The sequence below is a fragment of the Anas platyrhynchos genome, chromosome 2 (genome assembly GCF_047663525.1).
Source record: "Anas platyrhynchos isolate ZD024472 breed Pekin duck chromosome 2, IASCAAS_PekinDuck_T2T, whole genome shotgun sequence".
Lineage (NCBI taxonomy): Eukaryota > Metazoa > Chordata > Aves > Anseriformes > Anatidae > Anas > Anas platyrhynchos.
In genome coordinates this window covers 113,016,294-113,029,091 of record NC_092588.1, presented here as the reverse complement: position 1 = coordinate 113,029,091, position 12,798 = coordinate 113,016,294, and the positions used below count along the sequence as shown (strand labels likewise).

At 41.0% G+C, this 12,798-nt stretch overlaps 1 protein-coding gene across 15 annotated transcripts in view; it reads left to right on the top strand.

Annotated features, from left to right (window-relative positions):
* The window catches only part of TRAK1 (trafficking kinesin protein 1), a 130,501-nt gene that overhangs the window by 65,089 nt on the left and 52,614 nt on the right, over positions 1 to 12,798 (top strand). Inside the window, exon 1 of one of the 15 annotated variants that reach the window (XM_072033367.1) lies at positions 10,701 to 11,022. The exons of 13 other annotated variants lie outside the window; for them this stretch is intronic. In XM_072033367.1, coding sequence (XP_071889468.1) covers positions 10,959 to 11,022 — 64 coding nt within the window. In that variant the 5' untranslated portion in view covers positions 10,701 to 10,958. Of the gene's footprint in view, positions 1 to 10,700; positions 11,023 to 12,798 lie in introns of those variants that run through there. One more of the 15 variants, XM_072033375.1, reaches the window with a different exon arrangement.

The window sequence follows — 12,798 nt, the reverse complement described above, 5'->3', positions numbered from 1 at the left end:
CACACCTATAAGAAGTTCTATGCAGGGGAACAGTTGTATTAATCACAGGAAAGATGTTTTGCTAATGGGGCAAGGAAAGCAAAAATCAGTGTCAGAGCATCCTAAGTCTCCCAGCTGTGACACTGCTGTGACATATCACTTGTAATGGTGCTTGACTGTTGGGAATGAATAGTAATAGATGCTCCAGTGCAATGGATTTGCACTGGATTTGATGGGTGGACCACATAGTGGATAAGGAATTAGCTGGACGGTCACACTCAAAGAGAAGCAGTCAGCACCTTAATACCCACGTGGGGACCAGTGATGAGTGGCATTCCTCAGGTGTCAGTGTTGGGTCCAGTACTATTTAACAGTGACATGGACAGTGGGATTGAGTGCACCCTCAGCAAGTTTGCTGATAATACCAAGCTGTGTGGTGCAGTCAACATGCTGCAGGGAAGGGATGATGTCCAGAGGGACCTGGACAGGCCTGAGAGGTGGGCCCATGCAAACCTCACAAGGCCAAGTGCAAGGGCAAGCCTTTGGGCCAGGTCAATCCCAAGTACAAACACAGGCTGGGTGGAGAATGGATTGAGAGCATCCCTGAGGAGAAGGACCTGGGGGTGTTGGTTGATGGGAAGCTCAACATGAGCCAGCAATGTGTGCTTGCAGCCCAGAAAGCCAACCATATCCTGGGCTGCATCAAAAGCAGCGTGGCCAGCAGGTCAAGGAAGGGAGTTGTCCCCATCTACTCTGCTCTCGTGAGACCCCACCTGGAGCCCTGCGTTCAGCTCTGGGGCCCCCAGCACAAGAAGGACATGGACCTATTAGAATGAGTCCAAAGGACGGCCACAAGGATAATCAGAGGGCTGGAGCACCTCTACTACAAAGATAAGCTAAGAGAGATGGGGTTGTTCAGCCTGGAGAAGGCTTCAGGGAGATCTTACAGCTTTCTAGTACGTAATGGGGGCCTACAGGAGCGAAGAAGAGGGACTCATTGTGGTAGGACAAGGGGTAATGGCTTTAGACTAACAGAGGGTAGATTAAGATTAGATATTAGGAAGAAATTCTTCACTTTGAGGGTGGTGAGGCACTGACACAGGCTGCCCCGGGAAGCTGTGGATGCCCCATCCCTGGAGATCTTCATGGCCAGGCTGGATGGGGCTTTGGGCAACCTGGTGTGGTGGGAGGTGTCCCTGCCCATGGCGGGGAGGTTGAAACTGGGTGATCATTAAGTTCCCTCCCAGCCCAAGCCATTCTGTGATTCTATGATAAATGAAGCTATGTATAGCAGAGAAATTGGATAACAGTAGCTGCCTGTCACTGTGTGCACTTAAACCATTTTATATGGCATTTTTCTTACACACATAATGACTGCAAACTTTGCCATGTGCTGTGATTTGAAACTTTCATCCAGTCAAATGGCTTGAATGGAAAAAATTGGTGAGTGCAGTTGCTGCCACAATGTGTTTTCTGCTTTCATTGGAAATTAATGAATTAAGGAAAAGGAACGAAGCAAGGAGAAGTGTAAAGAAAAGACTGTTCCTTAATGCTTATGTACAAACATTTCTACATAATAGTAGTTTAAGAAGTTTAAACCAAGAGAAGTTGGTTTAAGCCCTAGACTAATACCCTAACTGAGTTACCTAACTGGTAACTGAGATTTCTGATTCTACCCTTGTTCGTTTGTTGTGAACGAATCATATAATGCATCTGTACATGAGAGTGCAAGATCATAAAACTTTGGCATGTTTGGAAATTATGGCATAGAGTGTAAACATTGCCTTACAAAAAATTAGCCATGAAAATGAAAATATTATTTTAAGTAAGTTCATACAGAAGTCCTGTGAATTGTACCATTATCAGCCTAGAGAGTATTTTCCAGGGTGTGTCTGCTTACACTATGATTCATTTCAGTGCTGCAATCAAGCCACTCCTTTTGTACCTGTTTAGTTCATTTTAAAAACCTTGACAAGGTAGTGAACAAATACTGTGACTTGTTTATGAGGAAATTTGTTCAATCTTACAGATTTCCACTGTATTCAAAGCAGTATCCTTGTAGTCTAAAAAAGTCTATCCATGTAGTCTATGTATGGACATAGTTGTATTTCATAAATAAGAAAAAAGAAATTTATAATCTGACAAATTTCTTTAAGTGAAAGAAAAAAATACTAATTTTACTACAGGACAAAAGGATTCTTTGCAAAACAGATACTGTTGTCAGGATTAAAATGTGCTACACATATACATCTGTTGCTATGCCCTCTTCAAGCTTCTTAGAGACACAAAGATAAGTAAAATAAAATTAATTTTAAAACATGAGCCAGTGCAGAATATTTTTAGGTTAAGTTAAATCTTTTCATTGCTTGTTGTTCCTGGGTAGTGTAGTATCAATCAGCCTTGAAACTGTGACATACTACCAATTATTAAGAAGTCAGAAGGGAGGGATACTTTGTGGCTTTATTTGGGAAATCTTCAGACTGGAAATATTAGACAGATAGGGGATATGCATGTTTTAATATATGTAAATATCGTGCATTGTTAATCTATGCAAATATATATATTGTACGGCTTCCTGTTTATGTAGAGTTTATCAGGAAGAGCTACATCTCGATACCTGGTCTCTCACCATACCAGTTCAAGCGTAATTACCAAGGTTGAATTAACATCTAGATGGTAACTCAATTGTGACAATCCTGTGGTGTAACTTATTAGTTTAATGATGTTCAGATACCAGCTTGGAATTAGGCAAGGGAAACACTTCTGCTTTTCCACTGGTTATAATGGCAGCGGAGGTTATGATGATTTTTAGTTGTTGGTGGTATTTTTCATTTTGGCAGTAGTTGAGATTTAGAACAGATCTGTGGCCAGTTACGGTACTTGGTGACTCTTTAACTTCTCTTTTGATTGTGATCTATATCTCCAGCACTGTCCTGTTTGTACGTTTTGAACAGGATACGTGTCTGAACTTTTGAACCTCAATGCTGGAGTACTTAAAATGCTTTGAGGCCCACAGAAGTAAGAAAGTGGAGTGATCTGTGTATATTTAATGTTGTGTATGTATTTAAGATACATATATATATACACACACACACACAAGTATTTATGGTATAGATGTATTTGTGTACAATTGTAGTTCTTCAAATGCATTTTTATTAAGTCTTGTGAAGTGCCATGAAGGTAGTAAAGATGTGTTTATCTCAAGCCTAGCAAGTAAACTGGTTCTGAAAATAAATGCCTCCTAAACAGTGCTGTTGTCTTAATTTCTTCCCACTTCAGAATAACAAGATGAAAGGGAAGAACCTCATTTGTCAAAAGGTGATTTATAAAGCTCCAGTTGATTTGCAAACCCAAGCCATAGTTTTAAATTGCGTTCAGAAAACGTTGCTCTAATTCTTCATGGCCTATCACTCTCTCAGAACTGTACTTTCAAAAAACTTATTTGCTATTCTTATATGAATCATAGCACATAATTTTTTTTATTATGTACATGCACATACATTTTCACATATATCTGTTGCATGTTCAGTATTTAATTATCATTATCCAGCTAAAATTTCCCTTTTCTACAAAAGAGGCTTGGTAAAAGGAAACTATGTACTTATTTGACCCTGATCTTTTGTTTCTGACTAATATATTTAATAAGAGAGACTATGTGGTTGTTTCAATAGATTCAGGTTCCTCTGAAGACCATTATCTGTGAAGGAATCTAATTCACTTGCAGTGACAATATTCTCTGGTTTGAGTTCACCTGTGTTTGCATTTGCTCCCAGGAGAGAATCTGTGAAAAATGTTACTTCCAGGAGTGATTCCTCGTGTAACTGGTAGCTGAGTTGTTGTCCTTTAAAATAGAAGCATCAAAATGATAGAGCTTTTCTGAAGAGTTGGTAGGTGTTTGGAGTGCTTTTAAAACGTACAGATGCATTTTTGTACAGTTAAAATATAAACTAGTAGCTATTAATGTTCACACAGTAGTTCTACTGTGACTGTACAGTTACTGTGTTTCAAGGGCAGACGGGGAGGACTTCTGCTGTGTTTCGTTTTTACCATGGGAAACTTGCCACAAGGGAACACTTAGTTTGAGGAAAACAGTTAAGAGAGGCATGGACACAAGGCTCCTTAGCCCTCCTTTTGAATTAGTTTAGGAAGATTGTGGCAGGAAGATTAATATTTAAATATCCAAGTATTTAAATTTATTAGCAGCTTTTAGGGGAAATCTTGGCTATAAGCTGGGATAGATGATGATGAAAAATAATTATTTTTTAAAATTTAACTGATCATTGGAAAGTAGAGTCTTCACACTTGGAGGAATATTCCTTTCGGAAGGAAATGACTAGTGTATTATGGCTGCAGATGTTCTTTTATGTCCTTAAAGCATAGTCAAATAAGTAAGTTTCATCTTCCCAGTTTCGTTAATAATAATTCTTGAGGCAGAATGCTTTTTATGACAATCTAAAACGTGCTATGTAAACGTGTGACATTCCGTCTCCCTGCCCCCTGATTAAGGAAAGCCTAGCACCCCTTTGGGCTGATACTAGAGAAAAGTCAATACAGGAGCCAGGCCTGAGCACAGCTCCCATAATATAGCAAACAGAGGTCACAAACAGATGTAGCAGTTCGTGCCAGAGTCTGGGTTCTCCCTTGGGAGCTTCTGGATCTGGCGACAAAGACCAGGATCATTCGGGGACTCCTGAGAAACCTGAGCGTGCCTGCTGCTGACAGGTAAAGGCAAGGTAAGGGGAGCCGCAGATGTGAGCCTGCAGAAAACTCTAGCAGCTTCTAACAAGCCCAGTCAGCTGTCCTGGACCCAAGGGTGCAACTGCAAGGTCCTGCACCTGGGGAGGAACAACCCCATGTATCAGAATGTGCTGGGGGCCGACCAGCTGGAAAGCAGTCTTGTAGAAAAAGAGCTGGGGTCCTGCTGGACACCAAGCTGAACATGAGCCAGCAGTGTGCCCTTGCAGCAAAGAAGGTGAACGGTGTCCTAGGCTGCATTAGGTGGAGTGCTGAGGGAGGAGAGCCTTTTCCTATACCTCAACGCTGGTGAGGCCACACCTGGAATACAGTGTCCAGCTCTGGGCTCCCTGGTTCTGTATTCCTTCAGGGTAATTCAGCTTGCATTTCTTTCATCTCCTGGGAACCTGTGGTTGTGACTGTCAGTGGGTTTTCTTTCCTTGATAGAAAAACAGGTCATAGCCATGTTACTGTAGTATTTTTATCTATACGATCAAGCATGCTGTTAAGTTCAACTTCATTTTACAAATGTTTTTGCTACCTCCAGTAAAGATATAACAGCAATAAAATAGAAAATTAGTGTATTTCAGTTGGTAAACAGTTTACAATATCTGACTCTTTAAAGCTTTACGTATTCTAGATAGGTGTGTATATATGAGAATTCTCTTAAAATATGACATCTTTTGGAAATGGCTATCTCTTCCTATTATAGTCTCACAGTATTTAAGCATGACCAGTGATCCCTTAATGGATAATGAAAGCCTACCAGTTTTGAGGTAGGTTGCTGAAGACAGCATCAATTTGGATTTCATACAAATGCAAATATATTGCTCTACAGGGATAATTTCGAGGGAAGGGAGAAGTAATCCTATTATGTGGAAAATAGTTTTTTGTCCTCAGGTAACTTAATTTAATCTGTCCACTCTTATCTCATGTTAAATTATTCTGTTTCAGTGGGAGAACACTTGGAGTCTCTCCATCAGAAGAGTCTTTTGTCTGTACTAGGAGAGGTCATTGTGCCCTTATGGTGTTCAGAAGGGAACATATGTGTCTCTACACTCTGTCCCATGTGTAAAAAGTACCTGTACCATTTTGAAATCCTGCATAGTAATCACATGTTGACTAAAGAGAGTTATCAAATCTGAAACACTTATTTTTCTAAATACCAAGTTTGAAAGCTTATCTGGTACAAGGCTTTCACTGCTCTGGTTCCACTCTTGATGTTAAGCAAGCCACCATGACTTCTTGTTGAGCAGAATACTACATTGGCAGAGATCTCTAGCCTAAGTTGCAGAGCTGTTTATTCTTACTAAATGTGGAATGACTCCCGCTCTGTGTTCTTTTAGAAGGTGAAATGTAAGTAACTGTTCACTTCAGAAAATGAGATCCCAATTTAGAAATAACAGTATGCCAGCCTGTCTTTGAAAATCAGTTAGGCTTTTTAATATGCTCTGCTTTCTGCTTTAATGCTTTTTAATAATGTGAAATAGAAAAGAAAAAAAAAAAAAAGGCAGCTTAGAAATGTCAGCTTGCAAAGTAACTATTGTGGCAAAGCCACACTGCATGATGGTGGGCTGTACAGCAGTTCCTTGGATAGAAAGGACTCCAGATAATATTGGTGGGATGGGTAACTTTAGCCTGTGTGTTGGTAACTCTAGAAAATAATGAAAAGATACGGTGTTTAAGTGTGTGAACATCCTTATGTAGTTCGAGAGACAAGAGAATAAATGTGACTAAGAGGTAATTCAATGAGAGCTAATGCACTGCTGCAGCTGCCATAAAAGTACTGCAACCAACTCTCGTGCTTGCTTTCAAAAGATCCTTCCAGAATTGAGAAAGGTTTAGAGGAGAAGGCTGGGAATGACCAAGCATGGGAAAGCATGACTAATAGTAAGATTCAAGGTAAGGATATTATCTGAGTGCTTTTTTTGCCAGCAGAGATGCCTTACTGCTACTTTGCCCCTAACAATATAGTCCGCTGCCTTCTTGAGTGTGCTGTACAGCTTCCTTGAGAGGCCATGCTTAGAATTTGGGTAATTGAAATTATCTTTGTCAAAAATTATCTTTCAAGAAGGAAGAGGGTTTGTATCTTTTTTAACCTGGTTATTTTGGGCAGTTCAGTTTAGTATTGACCTATGGTACAGATTTAATGGAGCAAAAGGGAAGGAGGAGAGGGCTTGTGAACTTTTCAAGCCAACTTTTCTGCCCAAAAATACCCCTATGTAAGGGTAAAATTAAGGAGTGCTGTGTCTATTTAGCTTATCAAAGCTGGTAACCAGAATTCTTTATCAGTCTGTGTATTTTGCTCTGTGGAGAACAAAGAAGTTTCCTTGTTTCGTTTTCAACTAAAAACAGAGAAAACCACGAAGTCTAGTAGCTTGAAGGGAAGGCTAAATGAATGTGAATGACTGTATTTAGATTTGAAATAAGAAAAATGAACTCCCATATAATCATAGAGCTATTATCTGAAATCTTTCTTAAACTCAATTATCTGATTAAGTTTTAGGCAATTAACATGGTAATACTCCCATCGAATGTAATGTTATAATGAGGGCTCTGGATACAAAGAAGCTTAATGTTTGTAGATGCAGTCCACCAAAAAGCTGTACTGTTCGGGTAGTTTTTACACAAGAGGTACCTGATACCCAGCTGAAGGAAGTAAAACCAGGGCTGCAGAGGCTGAAAGAAGTCTCTGCAAGTGTGCAACTGCTTTGGCAGTCTGGTCAGGCTTCTGTATCCAACCTAATGACCCTTCCAGCCTGCCCCTTGTGTAGCTTTGATTTCTCATACAATTGAAGGGATACCTGGAGGTATAGTATTTAGTCATCAGGCCAGGAAGATCATGCACTTAACCCCATCTTTCCACGTCTCTTGGGGAATTCTGAAATCATTTGACCACCTATGTGATTTTCTCCACAGAATAATAATGCCTTTCTAGGTTACGCCACCGCGTTTCAATTAGCTCTGTAGAAAAATATCTAAAAAAGCCACACAAAACCAACAAAAAACACCGCTGCCCTCCCACCCCCAAACAACAATAACAAACCCCACCATGTACTACTTTCATCTTCTCTCATTGACAACTGTGTCTTAAGGGGTGTAGGGGAGGGAGTGAGAAGAAAATGTCAGCATGTTCAAGATTTCCTTTGTTTAAATTGTCAGAAAATAGAAAGGAGAGAGTCCCTGCAGCAATTTTAAGCTGGTAGCCTGTGCCCACTCTTTATATTTTCAATGCAAGTTTAATAGCATTACCAGACTTAAATTACCTTCTGGACAAAAATAATACAAGTGGAACAAATAGCTCATATGCAGAGCAATTGAGTTAATGTTGCCATAGGAACCTTTATTTTGCTCTGACAGTATTTTAACAGTGTAGCCTTAATAGCATTTAATAGCATGTGCAGTTCTCACCTTGTGAGCATGCATACCTGAAATTCTGCAAGGCTGAGCTAGAACTGGAGGGCCTCTTCATGGCCCTTGATTTCAAGATGGCATGCACAGTGTGAGGGCAGATTGATCATGTTTGGTGAAAATACGGTGAACCATTAATTTTTTCAGAGGTAAATATATGACCTTTGCATATCCAAAGGCTTTTAGTGGCTTTTACATAATTCTTTGTGATTTCCTAACCTGAAGTACAAGTACACTAATCGTATAGCTTTCCTGTCAATACTGAGTACAGAATGTAAAAAATCTGATCAGCAATGTGAGATCAAAAATAATCTGATTCCTTTCAAAATGCAGGTAGGTTTTATTTTTCAGACCATTGTTACCTCTTAGTGTGTATCTTGATTTCAAGAGGGCTAAGGTTACCTCGATGGAAAATTAATGACTGAGAGGTAGCCTCTGTTGGGAAATAAAAATGATTTCTGTGCCTTTCATATGTAAGGCTAGAAGCTAATGGGGCGTGAGGATTTCCTGGCCTCTGGTTGGTATGGAGTGGCAGAAGGTAAAGATGACAGCCTTCATTCTGGCAGCCAAAGCCAAGGCACAGGCCTTTTGTTAATTTGTTGTTGACAACCCGATGCTCTAGGTGTGGCCTCAGCAGCACCGTGTAGGGGGAGTCCCGTGCATATTACCAAAGAGGTTACTCTATTGTAGGACATGAAGGCAGTGATTTTTTTTCTTTTTTTTTTCCAAACCTAGAAACACATCATTTTCTGGTGAAATCATGTACTTGCAATCAAAGGAGTCTTTGTGTTTGGCCCTGGACAGGAATTTTGGAGTGAATAACATAACTCATTGCTGCTGACTGTGCTAGTGTGACCAACTTTGTTAGTCTGTGATTCAGCTATCAATACATAACACAGATGTGATAATTTCCAAGCTCAAAGTTACTGCAGCGATGATTGTGTGTACCAGAAAAGCTACCAAAAAAGTACCAAAAAATACTAATGTGGTCATGCAGTTTATGTATTTTTCTCTCTATTGCTAGACTGTTCCACCCCTTTTTTTTTTTTATTTTTTCCTGTTACAGTAAATTAAGTGGTACCAGATAAGGAGTAAAGTAGGCAGTAACATTCTAGAACAGCCCTGAGTGAGGGGGGACCTACCAGAAATTTGCAATGAATGAATTGGAAAGGAGAGGTGAAGTGAGTGTTTGTTCAGATTCCTAGAGCTGGAGGCATCAAATTAATTTAGGAAGAGTGAGTTTGGGAACAAAAGATGGTGGCTTCTTATATCATGAATGGTAGATGTGTGGAACTCCTTGCAAGATGATCTTGGAGATGCTAAAAAATGTACGTGGGCTCACAGGATAAGCCCTTTGAGAACTGCCAAGAGTAGAAACTGCATCTGTCTCAAGCTGACTTCAAAGCTGGAAAGAATTGAGCTTGGGAAGGCAGCTGAGGGAAGGCCAGGTCTCCCTTATCTGCTCATGGTTGTTTCTGCAGATGGAGACTTGGGCTAGACAGACACCAGGATGGTTTATCCTGTGTTACTAATGTGTATTGGACCTTAATCTGTACCAATGCCTCTACTGGTAGTCACAGAGTAATTGAGTTCCCTCCTCAATTTTCTCCTCCTGTCAAAGGAGGAGAAAGGGATTAAGAATAAGCGGGAGTTGTGAACAAAATGGATCCCAATCCCTTGGTATCTGTACCTGTACAGATTCAGCCATGCTTTCTGAATTGCTGTGTTTGATGGTGATGATGATTTGATGCCATCTATTCCTCAGGTTTGCTCCTAATAGCTTAAAGACATTGGTTGCTGTGAAAGTATAGTCTTTTTGTTCTTCCATTTCCAAAACATTGTGCACAAATGTTAAGCTATTCTGTTTGAAGACCTGAAGTATTTTTAGGAAGAGCACTGAAAATTTGTCCGAACCCTTTGTTTTTGACTATGAAGCTTAGGTGCTTAAAAATAAAAAATAAAAATGGGTCAGTGGTTCATGGTGAAGGTAGAAGGCAAAGTAGATTAGCTTTGCTGGAAGGAGAAATGTGTTCCTCTCCCTGTTTTTCTAGATCTTTCATTTTTTTGTTTGCCACTTCTGCAGTAACAGGAATGCCTGAAAGGCTCTATTATCAGCCCTGAATAATGTAGCGAAGCAATAATGTTTCATTTTTCCATGGGGAAGGCAGGCTTTTATCCGTGTGTGGGGGAGCGTAGTGATGGACTACATCTTCATTATTAATGTTCTGCCTGTGCCCGGTGAATGGCATGGTGCTGCTGCTCGGCGAGCCGTCGGCAGCGAGTTGTCTCATCTTTCTGCGTGAGGAATTTTGTTCCCAGTATGGAGGGGTCCTTCCAGCCTGTACAGGCAGAAGCAGCAAAATGCATTCCCTTCATCCCCGCATCTCTTCTGGAGCCAGCTCATCTCCATGGCGACACGTTAGAGGGGAAGGGATGCGGAGGCTGGGGAGGAGAGGGATGGGTTAGAAACAGCCGGGCGGTGGTGTGTGTCCCCCACGTCAGCACATCAGCCCTTTGATAGGATGAGGTTGTTAACACCCATCTGAGGCTCCTGTGCAGAGCTTCTTTATTAGAGCAGCCGCCGGGGCATCTGCTTTAGAAATCTCCCTTCTGCATCCTTCTATTTTATTTTTTTTTCCCCCTAAATTACACCTCTCCCCTTCCCCGCTACCCTTTGGTTTAACTACAGCTCCACTGAAGATGTGCAGTTCGTTTTCAGCTTTCCCTGAGCTTCCTGGCGACCTGGAATTTTGCAAGGGCAGGAAGGCATGGCTGCGTTTCACTTGACCTTAGCAGCGAAGTGCAAGCTTGTCTGTTGCTGAAGGATACTGACTATGCAGAAATTTATTGAAGCAGATTACTATGAACTGGACTGGTATTATGAAGAATGCACAGATGGTAAATCTTTTTTTTTTTTTTCTAGTCTCTCGATGCAAAATCCGAAGCTTGTAAGACTGCAGCATTGTTATTAAATGGTTTTTAAAATGAAGTGCCTTGAAAAAGGCAGCACCCTGGTGTGGCAGAGATGCCTGCATCTCCGCTGTGCCTCAGCATCTCTTTTGAGCATGCTACAAGAGACTGCTGTATGGCTTCCTCATTTTCAAAGGGAGTGGCAGAGGAGCATATGCACTATATGAACACGCCTTGGGCAAGGGGAGAAATATTTTAAATGCTACCTGTATGTGTAATAATTTGAGCTGAATTTATATATACTTACCGTAAGATTCTATACTGGTCTGTGCCTTAAGTCTTTTTGTGTTTTTCTGCCGTACCAACATGATATAATACGTATATATTTAATGTGTGAATAGACAGTATATGTTTTCTCTCTGGCTATTTGTCTGAAAGACATTTATAACTGGGGTTTCTTAAAACTAAGGAGGTTTACTGAAAACTGAACTGGAACTGAAAAAATTACAAACTGTAGTGAAGCATGATCTTCTGAGCCCCTTGTGAATTTTCTGCTGTTTGCTTGGGTGATAATTTCTTTCTCAGAGCACTGAATATTTTTATCATACTTCTGATAGAAGGCACATGAGGAGAGATGTGGAATGCCTAAAGCTGTACTCTCTGCAGACTGGAAAAATCAAGATTCTTCATCAATGGCATTCAGTGGTAACCTGTAAAACAACATGCACCCTTTGGGAAGGCAGTGGTTGTATTCAGATTTTGTTCTGGTTGGAGAGCCTGGCTTAAACGAGGCAAGTCGACGATCACAATGAAGCAAAGAAGAGAAAGCAGGAAGGAGTGTAGGCTGGGGGATGTGGGTGGTACGTACGGAGTGCAGGAAGATACTTCCTAGCGCTTGGGAAGTGTCAGAGGCGACACGAATAGTAAAGATGTGTGACAAAATTTGAATGGGCTATTATCATCTTGTGAGTGGCATGTGCCTCCATTTGTTTCTCCGTACTAGATTTCTGAAGGTTGTTCAACTTGAACTTCGCTTGCGTTTCAATGATTATTCCTGTCCAGGTGTTCCACGAGGAAACGTGTATATTTATTTGAAGGATCTGACTACTTTTAGTAGGACTGAATCCATTATGTAACTTTTATCCTCTGGGTTTAACCCCAGTTAAGTACTGTAGCATCCGATTAATCCGCATGATGTAACAGGCGGGGCTGGCCTGCTTTTGGAAGCTCATTTTTTTTTAAGTTGCTGTCACTAAAAACTCTAGCTGTAGGTGTTTTTCTTGTTTGTTTGTTTTTCCCCCCCACGTTAAATGCAGGTGGGCTTATTGTTTTCTTCTTTTTATGATCCTTTGTCTGGTCAAAGTATCATTACACAGTAGTGTGGTATGTCAGAAGATCTGAGCTGAGAGCTGCTTTGCTCGTCAGTTTGGTCACAAGGTGTGCGCAGCGCTGGAGAAACCATGGGGAGTTTCACAGCAATGGGATCCACAACAGGTCTTGGGCAAGAGCTTAAATACTTTGAGGGATCAGGGCCTTGGGAACACTGCAGTGGTTGGACTGATTCTGGGCTGACAAGTTTTTTGGTACATGCTGAGCCCCCACCCAACATACTTCTTCCAGCTGAGCTGACATCTCCACAGACAGGTAGAGTTTGTGCTGGCTGGCTGGCCCAAGCACTTGGGTGTGAGCACCTCTCTACGAGGCAGACAGTGAAAAAGCACTCCTCTAGGTAAGGCATAGTGCTTCATTTTTATTATTATTTTA